Genomic DNA, 15,854 nt, shown 5'->3' on the forward strand with positions numbered 1-15,854 from the left:
AGGATTCAGGGGGCCTGGGGCAAAGCAATTTCAGGGGCCCCTTCCATAAAAAACGTTGCAATACTATAGAATAGTATATTCTCGTGGGGGCCCCTGCGGGGCCCAGGCCCTGGGGCAAATTGCCCCACTTGCTCCTCCCCGGGCAGCCCTGATGTTAACTGAAGGGGAATCGGATTTCATGTGACCGGTTCCCTCATTGTTCGCTTTTCTCTCTCCTCTTTCCCTCGGGCCCGGTCACAGGTTGTTCTGACCCAGTCCGGTCCAGAACTGAAGAAACCCAAAGAATCCACTCGGCTGAAATGCGCCGTGAGCAGGTTCATTATCACCGACTATTATATGGACTGGTCAGACAGGAGCTGGGAAAGGGGCTGGAGTGGCTGGTCCACTACTGGAAACCAGGGAGCGAGTATTATTCTCCCACCATCCAGGGGCAATTCACAGCCTCGAAGGACAGCTCCAATTTCTACCTGCAAATGAACAGCCTGAGACCCGAGGACACTGCCGTGTATTACTGTATGAGAGACACACAGCGAGGGGAAGCCAGTCTGGGCTCAGACAAAAACTTTGCCCTGCAGAGACTGGGGAAGGGATTTCCTGGGGGTGGCGCTTGCGACCCACAGCAGTGAGAAGAGAGAAACACAAAGTATCTCCCCTTGAGGAGATCCCACACAGCTGCCAGGGGAGAGAAGGGCTCTGCTGACTCCATCTGCCCCTGGGGAGCGCAGGGAGCAGATGCTCAGTGGCTATTTTAGGGAAGAAGGAGCAGGTGCATCCGCCCTCACTCTGCGATGCCCCCACTGACTCACCAGGGCTTTCTGGTCAGCCGCTCTCCAGTGCGAGGCTCCCTCCTTATTCCAGTGAAGGGAGAAGCTGAGCCCTGAGGGAAGGTCAGTGGCAAGGCTGAGCCCTGAATGAAGATGATTGGCTGGAAGGGGGGGGGTCACTAATCTAGAGGTGACCTCCCCCCTCAGACCCTGGATCATTCTGTGTGAGTGAAATTCACCCCCGTGTGGAGGGCCTTACACAAGGGCCTCTGCCTGTACTGTGTCCCACCGAGCCAGAGGAATTTCTTCACCCCATGCAGCAGTTTAGAAGTGTACAATCCCGATTCCCCTGCCTTCCCCCTTCTGTTCACACTGAATCCTGTGCCGGTTGGGTGGGATATGGGCCTGTTTTCACACACACACCTACTGTGCCTCGTGCACCTTTAGCACAGGGGCATTTTAGTGTCCTTCTCCTAGCTCTGACTTCAGCCAATGTGCAGAGAGGGGGGAGAATTCCATGGAGTCGGGTGAGCAGAGACACAGCAAGAATAACCCGACTGATGAGTGTCCCCAGGGCACAAACAACCAACATTTTCAACCTGAACCATCAGGACCAGTCCTAGAGAGACAGAAAAGCGGCGCCATTGCACAAACAATTCCCCTAACCCAGAAGAAGGGGCTCAAATGGACACCAGTCTTATTTACCATGTCTCCGCTTCTCAGCAAAAGGGGGACATCTTGATGACATACAAACACTTCTTAGGTGCCCAAAGGCCTTTTGTTAACTGCCCTGGGTGCTTTCAAATATGCCATAGAAAAATAAATTATTTCAATATCATAAAAGCAAATTAATCATCCTTTGTTCTCTCACCTAAAAAATTTAACATCTGTGTCCAATATTTTTATACATGATCATTGTGCCCCGTGCTTGGGTACCCATATTGCTGCACCTCTCTGGAGGTGCTGACCACCCAAATTCTCAAAATCAAGCCCCTTCTAAGTTGCCTCAAAATGGCAAAGAAAAACCCAGGGACACTAAATAACTAGCCCTTTGTAAACAGTTTATCCTGAGTGCACGGTAGGAAAATTGGTGTTGAAATGACAGACCCCAATATTGTAAGGATGATACATGAATTTACTAGGGCTTTGATCAAGTATCAGGCACTGTGTTAAAGATACATCGCACAGTCCTTGCTAGACACTCTAGTCCGTCACTCTCCTCTGTGAGCTCGGGGCTGGGAACTGGAGTCCATTCGCAGTTGAATTGATCAGTCCCTTAAGAGAAAGGGATGATGCAACTGGGGCTACTCACCTCCCCTGCTCTAAACCCCTCATTCCCCAGCCCCTGCAGGTCTTGCACTGAGAAGCTGCAGCCTTGTGGGTTCAAGCAGTGAAGTAGTTAGAATCACAGAATCATAGAACAGGAAGTGACCTCGAGAGGTCATCTAGTCCCATCCCCTGCACTCAAGGCAGGACTCAGTATTATCTAGACCATCCCTGACAGGTGTTTGTCCAACCTGCTCTTAAAAATCCCCAATGATGGAGATTCCACAACCTCCCTGGGCAATTTATTCCAGTGTTTAACAACCCTGACAGAAAGTTTTTCCTGATGTTCAACCTAAATCTCCCTTGCTGCAATATAAGCCCATGGCTTCTTGTCCTATCCTCAGAGGTTAAGACAATTTTTCTCCCTCCTCCTTGTAACAACCTTTTATGTACTTGAAAACTGTTATCATGTCCCCTCTCAGTCTTCCCTTCTCCAGACTAAACAAACCAAATTTTTTCAATCTTCCCTTATAGGTCATATTTTCTAGACCTTTAACCATTTTTGTTGCTCTTCTCTGGACTTTCTCCAGTTTGTCCACATCTTTCCTGAAATGAGGTGCCCAGAACTGGACACAATACTCCAGTTGAGGACTAATCAGCATGAAGTAGAGCAGAAGAATTACTTCTTGTGTTTTGCTTACAGTACTCCTGCTAATACATCCCAGAACGATGTTTGCTTTTTTTGCAACAGCCTTACACTGTTGATTCATATTTAGCTTGTGGTCCACTATGACCCCCAGATCCCTTTCTGCAGTTGTCATAACTATAAAGGGAAGGGTAACAGCTGTCCTATAAAATCCCTCCTGGCCAGAGACTCCAAAATCCTTTTACCTGTAAAGGGTTAAGAAGCTCAGGTAACCTGGCTGGCATCTGACCCAAAGGACCAATAAGGGGACAAGATACTTTCAAATCTTGGGGGGGCGGGGAAGGCTTTTGTTTGTGCTCTTTGTTTGGGAGTTCGTTCGCTCTTGGGACTGAGAGGGACCAGACATCAATCCAGGTTCTCCACATCTTTCTAAACAAGTCTCTCCTATTTCAAACTTGTAAGTAAATAGCCAGGCAAGGCGTCTTAGTTTTCCTTTGTTTTCTCAACTTCTAAATGTACCTTTTACTAGAGTATTTATCTTTGTTTGCTGTACTTTAAACTAAGACTAGAGGGGAGTCCTCTGGGCTCTTTAAGTTTGATTACCCTGTAAAGTTATTTTCCATACTGATTTTACAGAGATGATTTTTACCTTTTTCTTTAATTAAAAACCTTCTTTTTAAGAACCTGATTAATTTTTTCCTTGTTTTAAGATCCAAGGGGGTGGGATCTGTATTCACCAGGAGTTGGTGGGAGAAAGGAGGGGATGATTAATTTCTCCTTGTTTTAAGATCCAAGGGGTTTGGATCTTGATTCACCAGGAGTTGGTGAAAGGAAGGAGGGGAATGGTTAATTTCTCCTTGTTTTAAGATCCAAGGGGGTTGGATCTGTATTCACCAGGAGTTGGTGGGAGGTAGGAGGGGGATGGTTAATTTCTCCTTGTTTTAAGATCCAAGGGGGTTGGATCTGTATTCACCAGGAGTTGGAGGGAGGTAGGAGGGGGATGGTTAATTTCTCCTTGTTTTAGATCCAAGGGGTTTGGATCTGTATTCACCAGGGAATTGGTGAAGGTCTCTCAAGGCTTCCCAGGGAAGGGAACTAGCCTTGGGATGGTGGCAGCGGAACCAGAGCTAAGCTGGTAGTTAAGCTTAGAAGTTTTCATGCAGGCCCCTACATTTGTACCCTAAAGTTCAAAGTGGGGATCCAGCCTTGACAGCAGTATTCTTTCCTAGACAGTCATTTCCCATTTTGTATGTGTGCAACTGATTGTTCCTTCCCAAGCGGAGTACTTTGCATTTGTCCTTATTGAATTTCATCCTATTTACTTCAGACCATTTCTCCAGTTTGTCCAGATCATTTTGAATTTTCATCCTATCCTCCAAAGCACTTGCAACCCCTCCCAGCTTGGTGTCGTCCGCAAACTTTAGAAGCATACTCTCTATGCCATTATCTAAATCATTGATGAAGACATTGAACAGAACCCGACCCAGAACTAGGGCCGGCTCTGGCTTTTTTGCCACCTCAAGAAAAAAAAAAAAACCACCTGCGGGGCAGCCAGAGCGGCAGAGCAAAAAAGCCCTCCAGGGCAGCCAGACCGCGGGTGCAGGGGGACTCCCAGCGCTGCAGACGTGCCCTGGGCAGTGGGCGGGAGGGGGAGAGGGTGGGGGGAGAGAGAGAAGGGGACTGCCAGGGCTTCCTTCAGCGGGGCGCTCGCCACGCAGCACCTCCGGCCACACTGCCTGCCGGGAGGGCTCCGTGCCGCTCCGGTCAGCGGGCAGGGAAGGACGCTGACTGTCCTGTCGGGCTTGCTGCAGACCTGGCACCAGCTGGAGCAGATGGAGCGTGCAGCTCCCATCCTCCGCACCGCCCCCTACAGGGCCCCCAGCGCAGCTAATCAAAAGGAAAAAACCTGTGGGGCAGCCGAAGCGACGAAGCAAAAAAAAAAAAAAAAGGATTGAAGGGAATGCCGCCTCTTTGAATCTGCCGCCCCAATCACGGGCTTGCTCGGCTGGTGCCTGGAGCCGGCCCTGCCCAGAACTGATCCCTGCTCTGTACCTTCCAGCATGACTGTGAACCACTGATAACACTGGTCTACAATTTTTGAGAAGTCGTCTGCTTCAGAGATAAAATGTGCTATTTATTATGTATTTTGATGTGCTGAATTCAAATATGACAATTAAAACAACTGATTGGCTACTGTTTCTAAGATATTTAAATTTTTACATTTTATATCTATGTATATTGTGTAGATAGTAGAGTTTTAATCATAAATTGTAAACCTAGGTCTTTTCATGTGTTTATGGTTGCTTTACATGATAATATTTCACCTGTCCTGTTTATGTAACACTTTAAAAATCAGCAAAAGGGTTATATGAATAAAATTGATTATGAAACAAAAGGCAAAAAACGATTCTGTACATAGTTTAGTCCTATTCAGTGTCTACTCGGCGCTTCTTGGCTCGTCTCTTTTTATTCATTAAATGGAGCATCTCTTGTCACTGTCCAGCAAGCATTGATGGGCTCCATTTGCCCTGATAGCGTTTCTCCATTGTTGCAATGTCCTGGTGAAATGGCTCGCCATGCTCGTCGCTCACAGCTCCGCAGTTCGGTGGGAAAAAATCTAGATGAGAGTGCAAAAAATGTATCTTTAGTGACATGTTGCAACCAAGGCTTTTGTATGTCTTGAGGAGGTTTTCCACCAACAACCTGTAGTTATCTGCCTTGTTGTTTCCGAGAAAATTTATTGCCACTAACTGGAAGGCTTTCCATGCCGTCTTTTCCTTACCACGCAGTGCATGGTCAAATGCATCATCTCGAAGAAGTTCACGAATCTGAGGACCAACAAAGACACCTTCCTTTATCTTAGCTTCACTTAACCTTGGAAATTTTCCATGGAGGTACTTGAAAGCTGCTTGTGTTTTGTCAATGGCCTTGACAAAGTTCTTCATCAGACCCAGCTTGATGTGTAAGGGTGGTAACAAAATCGTCCTTGATTCAACAAGTGGTGGATGCTGAACACTTTTCCTCCCAGGCTCCAATGACTGTCAGAGTGGCCAATCTTTCTTGATGTAGTGGGAACCCCTTGCACGACTATCCCATTCACAGGGAAAACAGCAGTACTTTGTGTATCCAGTCTGCAGACCAAGCAAGAGAGCAACAACCTTCAAATTACCACAAAGCTGCCACTCATGTTGGTCATAATTTATGCACCTCAAAAGTTGTTTCATGTTGTCATAGGTTTCCTTCATATTGACTGCATGACCAACTGGAATTGATGGCAAAACATTGCCATTATGCAGTAAAACAGCTTTAAGACTCATTTTCGATGAATCAATGAACAGTCTCCACTCACCTGGATGGTGAACGATGTTGAGGGCTGCCATCACACCATTGATGTTGTTGCAGGCTACAAGATCACCTTCCATGAAGAAGAATGGGACAAGATCCTTTTGACAGTCACAGAACATGGAAACCCTAACATTACCTGCCAGGAGATTCCACGGCTGTAGTCTGGAGCCCAACAGCTCTGCCTTACTCTTGGGTAGTTCCAAATCCCTGACAAGATCATTCAGTTCACCTTGTGTTATGAGGTGTGGTTCAGAGGAGGAGGATGGGAGAAAATGTGGGTCCTTTGACATTGATGGTTCAGGACCAGAAGTTTCATCCTCTTCCTCGTCTGACTCAAGTGAGAATGATTCTGGTGCATCAGGAACCAGCAGTCCTTCTCCGTGGGGTACTGGTTGTATAGCTGATGGAATGTTTGGATAATGCACAGTCCACTTTTTCTTCTTTGACACACCTTTACCAACTGGAGGCACCATGCAGAAGTAACAATTGCAGGTATGATCTGTTGGCTCTCTCCAAATCATTGGCACTGCAAAAGGCATAGATTTCCTTTTCCTGTTCAACCACTGGCGAAGATTTGTTGCACAAGTGTTGCAGCATATGTGTGGGGCCCACCTCTTGTCCTGATCTCCAATTTTGCAGCCAAAATAAAGGCGATAGGCTTTCTTAACCAAAGTGGTTATACTGCGCTTTTGGGATGCAAAAGTCACTTCACCACAAACAGCAGAAGTTATCTGCACTGTTCACACAAGTACGAGGCATCTCTGCTCACTTTGGCTAAACAGAAATGTGTCCCTTTGCAAAATCAAACACTGACAAATAAGAGAGCACGACACTATATGATTTCTAGAGCTGATATAGGGCAATTTGTTCAGCAGAGTGATGTAAGCTTCGTTATGATCGCATCATCCATGACGTCTAGGAATAACATGATGCAATTCATATCATGTATGACGCAATACCAGCTTCAGATTGCATCATTCATTGTTTTGCCTAAAAAGCAAGTACTGTCCAAACCCAGTCATAGATTTATTAATAGATCCAGTCAAAGATGTATTTTAGTCATTTCTGGTTTAAATTGAGATCCCTTCCCTTTATAACTCACTTATCCTCCGCCATTCCCAAGTCAAGGGTCGTATATACTGACCCAATAGCATATCTTGAAAACTAGAGCCAATCGACAATTTTAAGCATCATTTTCATTCTCAGTGACCCAGAATTAGTAAAGTTTGACTACATTTATTTCAGAAGCATTTTGGCTGTAGAGCAGTGTAACTACTCTCAGGGAACCAGTTATGCACCCACCTTATAGTAGCTCCATCCAGGTTGTATTTTCCTAGTTTGTTTATGAGGAGGTCATGCGATGTCATACCCTTTCCCCAGATACATAAACCAGGGCTCATTGGATGAAACTAATAGGCTGCAGCATTAATAGAAAGAAGAGAACGTTATTTTTCACACAACACACAATTCACCAGGGAAACACATTGCCATGAGATGTTGTTTTGGCCAAAAGTATAACTGACTTTAAAGAAGAACTAGATAAATTCCTAGAGAATCAGTAACTATTAGCCAAGAGGGTCAGGGCCCAACCCTGTGATCGAGAGACCCTAAATCTCTAAATGACAGAAGCGGGCAGTGGAAGATTCCAGATTTCACTGTTCTGTACACTCTCCCTGAAGTTCTGGTAAGGGCCACTGACAGAGACAGGGTACGGGATGACATGGGTTTGAACCAGTATGGCAACTTTCATCATCTATCTAATCTACCGATCTATCTCTTTCGATCCTTATTTCTCTAGCAACGGGTCTTCCTCCTTGTCTTGGATCCGCAGATGCAGGGAGTGTGATCATTGGTCTCTAAGGTGCCACAAGCACTCCTGTTCTTATTGGGGAAGGAGTTGCTGTCCTGTCCTTTATAAGTAGAGGGATATGCAAATGAGGGTGACAGTGTCCTGTTTAAATCGGTCTCTCTCTGTCCCCAGGCTGCACTCGGAGACACAATCCGCAGCCCCCTGGGTCTGTGCAGTTACTGGCTGGACCCCTGAGAACTTTCCCCTCCAGCACCCGGGAAAATGAGACTTTGAGTTCACTTAATTTTCATTGTAGTGGCTTTCGAAGGTATTTTCTCCAACTAATTTCTTTATAGATAGAGGGGAATATTGTATTCATCCCAAACAATATTGATATGATTCTTAACAATATTTTATTCCCAGGTGTCCGGTCCCAGGTGCAGCTGGTGGAGTCCGGAGGGGATGTGAAAAAGCCCGGAGACTCTCTCCGCCTCTCCTGCAAAGCCTCCGGGTTCACCTTCAGCAGCTACTGGATGGGCTGGGTCCGTCAGGCTCCCGGGAAGGGGCTGGAGTGGGTCGCCGGTATCAACAGCGGCACTGGGACTAGCACATACTACGCTGATTCAGTCAAAGGGCGATTCACCATCTCCAGGGACAATCCCAACAACCTGCTGTATCTGCAAATGACCGGCCTGAAGCCCGAGGACACCGCCCAGTATCACTGTGGGAGAGACACAGTGAGGCGAAGCAAGTCTGAGCTCAGACAAAACCTCCCGTGGTGGTTACCAGAGGAAGTCCCAGCTGGTTTGATGCTGACAGGCCGCGCGCTGGGAGCTCACAGGAGACAGTAATTTCCTCCGTTTGAAATGGGGGAAATGAACCCGGCTGTTCAGTCAGATCTAGATCTACAGGAGGTGGTGATAACGGAAACGGGGTGTCCCGCACTCGGTGTGGGTGGGATTCACTTGGTCCCAGATATTCAATTACAGACACTGATATGGGTGAAAAGAAAGTTTTATCTCCCCAAAACATCTTAAATTTCCCATGTTCACCTCTCAGTACCAGTGTGAGGATCGAAAGCAGGAGACATGAAAACAAAAACCCTGGGAGCTATAAAAGAACCTAAGGGCGCTGTCCAAATCCTTCTTGGTCAATGCCATAGAGCTATGCAGGGTATGTTTAATGTTATACATGTATTTGACTCCCTGCCCTGTACATTGTCTCTATTGGCCTCATCACTGAACTGGTCTGCAACCAGTCTGAGAACCTAATACCACGGCGCATTATCTGTCTATTTAAAATCCATTCCCAAATCTCCATCGATCTATCTATCCCCCCCCACAGTATCTATCTCTCCCCATTCACATTCATCACTCTCCGGGTGACCGACACTTGCCCGGTTTCACAGTCCGGCGTCTGCCACCTTCAGGAAGAAAAATGCATTTCGGGGCTGATCCAATTGCCATTGCAATCGAGTCTGAAAACTTTCTTTGACTTTCCGGAGCTTTGGACAAGGCCGAGGGAAGGACAATCGTTCTGGGGTCAGAGCCTCACTGCTGTGAATTCTGGAAGCTACACGGATCCCAAGGCTCCGTCCCCGACTGCCGATAGCTGGTGTTCTGGCCCATTCATTCAAACAGATTAAACCATTGGTAACAGAAGGGATCTAGTGATACAATGAGAGATTCAGTGAGATGAGGGCCAGGCACCCATCCAGTTGAAATGGAAAGTCTGTTTTAACAGGGTATTTATCAGGGTTAAACAGGGTATTTTAACAGGATATTCTTATCTGTACATGTATGGATTTCTTCAGTACCCAACAACAATCAGTCAGCAATAAGCAAAACGGAATAAATTTTATGTTATCGACATGCAGTTCTCAGTCAGTTACTGATTATTGATAGCATATCAACAACCAAGACTGGATTTCTGAAAAATCTAAAGAGGCCCCCTCTTTATGATTTGGGAATGGGTTCTTAAGAATGAAGCTCCCTGCCAAAGATACCCCTTTTCTCAAATGTCACTGACATCTAGAGAGCAGGCAAGACATTTGTGCCTCTTATAAGGAGGGGAATATGCAAACGGGGGCGACAGTTTCCTGCTTAAATCTCTCTCTCTCTTTCTGCCCAGGAGGCACCGAGAGAGACAATCCGCAGCCCCCTGTGTCTGTGCAGTTACCAGCCAGTCTCCCTGAGAATTTTCCCCTCAAACACCAGGGAAAATGAGACTTTGGCTCCATTTACTTTTCCTTGCGGCTTCTCTGGAAGGTATTTTCTCTGCACAAATCCACTGCAGAAGCAGGAGACTATCACGGCTTTTCTGCAATGATATTAACATAGATTGCAAGTGCTCTTACTTATTTTATTCCCCCTCATTCTTCCCTCCTCCCCTCTTCTTACGCAGGGGCCCGGTCACAGGTTGTTCTGACCCAGTCCGGTCCAGAAATGAAGAAGCCCGGAGAATCCACTCAGTTGAAATGCGCCGTGAGCGGGTTCACTGTCTCCGGCTATTACATGGCGTGGGTCAGACAGGAGCCGGGAAAGGAGCTGGAGTGGCTGGTCAGCTATTACACACCTTCATCTACAAATTACTACTCTGACAGCATCAAGGGGTGATTCACAGCCTCCAAGGACAGCTCCAATTTCTACCTGCAAATGACCAGCCTGAAAGCAGAGGACACCGCCGTGTATTACTGCGCCAGAGACACACAGTGAGGGAGAAACCACCTGAGCTCAGACAAAAACCTCCCCCTGCACAGACTGGGGAAGGTATTTCCTGGGGGAGGCGCTCTCGCTCCGCAGCAGTGAGAACAGACCAAAGTATCTCCCCTTGTTGGCACTGCACAGTGACTCTGCTGACTCCATCTCCCCCTGGGGAGCGCAGGGAGCAACGCCCAGGGTGGATTTCAGGGAGGAGCAGGTGCGTCCGCCCTCACTCTGTGGACACCCGCAGTGACTCCCCAGGGCTATCTGATCAGACACGCTCCCATTGCAGGTTCCCTCCTTCTCCTAGTGAAGTCACTGGAGATAGAAGCTGAGCCCTCAGTGAAGAGCAGTGTGAACGCTGAGTCCTGAGTGCGGATTATGGGCCGGAAGGGTCTGGCCAATAAACTAGAAGTGACCTTCCCCGGCAGCCTATTGATAAACCTCTGTGTGAAATTCACCCCTTTGTAAAGGGACATCACAAGGGCCTGTCCAGCTACTGAGCACAAGGGGTGACTTTTCTCCTGCCCCTGCAGCACTGATCCTTCTCCCCAGACTAAGGAGTTTGACTCCAAACCCTTTCCAACAATACAGCCCCCAACAGAACATTTTCCCGAATCATCTTTGCACAGTTTGTCTCCGTCCTAATTTTCCAGATTCCCATGAACAAGGAATGGTTCAGTAATGGACCTGGCTCCTAGGTTATACCATTGACACCAACATCAAAATGAGGGATGGGGCAGAAACAGACAGACAGACAGACTGTCTCCAGTCAGTAATTTCATGGTTGCCAATCTCCGGCAGGCAGAAGAAATAGCAGAAGGGAACATTCCGTGTTACAGCTGGACTCTGGAATCCACCTGCCAGGAGATTTAACATCGCGACGCTGCATCACACACCGGACACTTCCTAGATCCCCCCCGTTATATTGTCCCTCCCCACCCCCTGGTCCATGCAAATGAGCTCCCTGGGGCCCTGTTCATAGTCAAGCCGCACGCCGCTCACACCGTCCAGAGCCAGCGCCGGTCTTCAGCTTCCCATCTTTTTGATTGTCAGTGGGACTTGTGTTCCTAAGTCACTCAGGCAAGGCTTAAAAAAGGAGAAGGAGAAGTTACCCCAAACTTCTATGGTGAGTTACAAACACTTCCCCGTTCTTCATAATTATGGGGACCAAGATTAATTAAAATAGCAACGATTATGGTTATGGCGGCGCCCAAAATCAACCACTCACTTTCCAGACCTTCACCAAGAGACAGAGGCACAATGTATGGACAGACAGAGAAGCATGCAGAGGTATTCCGGGTAAGGGAAGGCACCGCCTTGTCAGAGAGCAGAAACCTACTGCGGTTAGCACAAAAACCTCCTATGCCCTTCTCCATTCGGCTCATTGCCAGCAGTCTCAGCATTAATGAACTGTTTTGACAGAGAGGAGCATAGATTATAAAGTCTCCACTGCTTTGTCCTTTCCAAATACACATTGATCATGAAACACCCACTATGCTGACAGAGCAGAGATCGCTTTATGCATTGACCAACAATGCAGAAATATAATCTACCTCGAGAGTGGCATCACAGGCTTTTCAAACCATAACCAATGAAATAAGAAAAGGGAAGAGAGGAGATTATGTCATCAAGGATCATGGTGTAGCCTGTCCTTGAATTTTGCACACCGCTTCTTGCACACCCCTCTTCCGGCTCCTCCAGAACCTCTTATTGCGGGTCTGGCTGCACTTTTCCCCACACTTGTTTATTTAGGCACACCTGATCCAAGGCCCCACGAAGTTGCAGGACCACCTGGTTAACCTCCTCCTGGCCAGGGCCAAGGTGGCCATTCGTAACACCTGGGAGACGAGGTTGGCGGGGCGGGCCCTGCGACTGTGGGGCTGTCTTTCGTTCTTTTATCTGCTCACGTATCTGGGCAGAGATCCTCTGGGCAGCATCCGCCGGCTCTCCCGCTGCCTTCGAGGAGCACTGGGTGCTGTCCAGCGTTCTCTGCTCGGTGTCCCCTTCTGGTTCCCTAGTTTTGACCCTTTGACCCCCATGCCTGTTCCCATTATTGCCTTTGTTGTCCCCTGAACTTGGTGGGTTCTCGGTTCAGTAGCTCCTCCCTAGGCTGGGGGAGGGGCTTTTCGCAGTGGGCGAGCTAGCGCCAGCCCACGTCCCAGCGCTCAAAAGGACAGGGGCCTGGAGTGGGTCACAAATCTAAGCTAGTGGGCCAGCAGTACCGTACGTTACGCCAGCTAGGTCCAAGGCCGATTCACCATCTCCAGAGACAAACCCAACAACCTGCTGGATCTGTCAATGACCGGCCTGAAGCCCGAGGACACCGCCCGGTATCACTGTGCGGGACACACAGTGAGGGGAAGCCGGGCTGAGCTCAGACAGAAACCTGCCCTCTCTGTCTAAGGACAAACTCTCCGCTGGGGGCTGGAGGTCTACAGTTCGCAGCGGAGAGAGCAGTGAGCGGGACGACTCCTGTCTTTAGCTTCCATCCTGTGTGTGTGTCTCTCTCTCTCTCTCACACACACACACACACACACACACACACATACACACATACACACACAGACTAACCGCACTGTTAGAAGAGGTCAACCCACAACACTCCGTTTCCCCCCAACACACTCTGTGCCCCTCACTCCACTGCTCCCCATGTTTCCTCACCCCCTTCCACCTCCCAATACCCCAGGCAGATAGAACCGACATGAACAACCCCAACAACCCGCTGTATCTGCACCTGACCGCCTTGAAATCCGAGGACACCGCTCGGTATCACTGCGCTAGGCACTCAGTGAGCAGAAAGCTGTTAAGCACAGAACAAAAACCGAGCTGAAATGGTAACAACTTTACCAACACGCTGCAGAGGGCAGCAGTGAATTACAGTTAAATACTGCTCTACCAAATTATTTCAGGGATAAGTATTAAGGGCGTGTTGGTGCACATATCAGCAGGTAAACATGTAGGGATTTCTATCTGTTTTAGTGATATGAGAGAAATATTCTTTCAGGTCTTGTACAGCCAATGACACTACTGAGAATAAAGTGCAAAGTTCAATCAGGGACACTAAGAATTGTGCTTAAAGTTAAAGTAGTGTCCTGAATAGAGATGGGTTTAAACAAATTCTTACATGCTTTCATGAATCAAGGCCTAAGAAATTGTACTAGGGTCTCCCTGAAATCATTTGCATCCTTGAAAATCATCCACAAACCTGCCATCTCCCTTCAGCAATTTGGAATAGCTCAACCCTGCAGTGCTGCGGGATTTTACATAACAGTCTTTGCAACAGATTTCCCACACTTAAATCTTGCTGAGCTGTGCGTCTGAGCGCACTGTATCTTACCCGAGAAAGAACAGGCCCTCCACCAACTAGAGTGTGAGACTGGCATTTTCAAAGGCACCCAACGTGGTGAGGTTTCCAGCTCCCAGGGGATTGGAGTATTTGCATTAAGACCCTTTAAACACTCCACCCTGTTGCATAAACACAGTGGCAAGGCGGAGCTGTTAAGGTCTCTGTATTGTTAATTTTATCCAGCAGTTCCATAGAAACGTTAGCTTGACATTTTTCTCTGTATTGCTGCCTATTTATAGTGGGTGTTGAAAAGAATCTGAACGGTAATACTAAGAGGAAGAAGAGTGAGACAACACTTCTATGCGACTGAACGGTTTGATTCACACCATTAGCCCCACTCAAAGCCATGCAGGTACTGTACTCTCAGTGACAGTTGCACAGGCCTACAAACCCCTGCAGGGTTATAACCCGAACCTGTAGAGAGATTCTGTCAGGTGCCGACTGTCCATTGTTACCGTATGACTTAGCAGAATTCAGTTCTTTGGACTTCTGGGCTACGACATTCAAAGCAGGCTAGGCGGGGATCCACACCCGACTCCCATTCATGTTAATGTTCTAATCTAATAATAATTCTGTCTGGTCGTCCAGCATTGCAAGGAAGAATTTCAAACATAGGTGCTGGACCTAGGGACGTTGGCTTGAAGGTGATTCCTTTATATACAGAGTTTACAGTCTGGTTCAGTATCTCAGCACCTCACTATAAAAATTGTTCCAGCCCCCCTGGGTTCAAATGCTTGCCTCCTTCTTCTCATAGAAGAAGAAAAGGACATTTTCAGACATTAGTAATAGCACCAACCCCTAGCATGTTATCAAAGCGATTTTCAGCAGATCTCAGAGCTCTTCACAAAGGAAGGTTAGGTGAACCTAAAAGGTTATTCCAATTTTACAGAGAGAAGTGACTTAGCCAAGGCAACCCAGCAGACCAAGGAATGAATACCCAGTTTTCCATGGCCCAGTCTAGTGCTCAATGCACTGGGACACACAGTGGCAAGGAACTCACAAACTAAGAAGAGACAGAACTCAGCAGCAGGTGAACAATTAATGGTGCATTTTGTCTATGAGAGGCCCCGAGTGTTCTTGTAGAGATCATTGAAGAAGTGATTCTATAAGAGAGACTCTAGCTCCTCTTCTCCAACCAAGTATCTTTCTTCCTCTGAACTCGACTCCGGAAGGCCTGAGTTTAATGACGTTGCGGTTTCTGATGTGTGTTTTTTTTTTTTTTTTTTTTTTAAAGAGGACGTGATGCAAATTCAGTGTCTCGGGATCCTGCATAAATTCTGTGTTCTCCTGGACAGCAGAGTGTGAAAAGGGAGCAGGCCAAGGTCCTGGTGTCTTTGCAGTTACCGTCAGAAACCCCTCTCACATCAGCAACATGATATCGTGGCTGAATCTTCTCTTTATTCTAGCGGCCCTTGAAGGTAATTCTCGCCTCTCTCGCCCACAACCTTAGTGAGAGACTCCGGGGAAGGTTGGACGTTCTTCCCCAACCCAAAGTGCAGTGAAGTGAATGGGCATCTTTCCAACGGCTTCTGTGAGCTTTGGCTGAGGTCTTGTATTAATGTGATACTAAAGTAGCTTTTTCTTCTTCTTTTCCCCCAAGATGTGCGGTCCCAGGTTCTTCTGGTGGAGTCCGGAGGTGGAATTCAAAAGCCCGGGGGATCTCTCCGCCTCTCCTGCAAAGCCTCCGGCTTCACCTTCAGCAGCTACCACATGAGCTGGGTCCGTCAGGCGCCCGGGAAGGGCCTGGAGTGGGTCTCACTGATATATAATGCTGCTAATAGCCACAGTACATTTTACAGTGATGTGGTTAAAGGGCGATTCACCATCTCCAGAGATGACTCCAGCAGCCTGGTGTATCCGCAGATGAACAGCCTGAAAGCGGAAGACACCGCCCGGTATTACTGTGCGAGAGACACAGTGATCAGAAATCAACTGCAGTGAATACAAAAACCTCTTCCTCAAATCCAAACAGCTCTCGGCGCCAGCAGACAGC

The 15,854-nt window shown here is 47.7% G+C and overlaps 1 pseudogene and 1 gene segment (V, D, J or C); both read left to right on the top strand.

Moving 5' to 3' along the window:
• The first annotated feature begins 8,092 nt into the window (after positions 1 to 8,092).
• On the top strand, positions 8,093 to 10,425 carry LOC128846238 (Ig heavy chain V region 3-like; annotated as a pseudogene).
• A 4,767-nt stretch (positions 10,426 to 15,192) lies between these two features.
• Positions 15,193 to 15,802, top strand: LOC128846239 (Ig heavy chain V region 914-like). The segment is given in 2 exon segments: positions 15,193 to 15,279; positions 15,462 to 15,802. Coding segments are annotated over 2 exon segments (387 nt in total).
• Positions 15,803 to 15,854: the final 52 nt, after the last annotated feature.

The sequence above is a fragment of the Malaclemys terrapin genome, chromosome 12, assembly GCF_027887155.1.
Source record: "Malaclemys terrapin pileata isolate rMalTer1 chromosome 12, rMalTer1.hap1, whole genome shotgun sequence".
Taxonomy (NCBI): domain Eukaryota; kingdom Metazoa; phylum Chordata; order Testudines; family Emydidae; genus Malaclemys; species Malaclemys terrapin.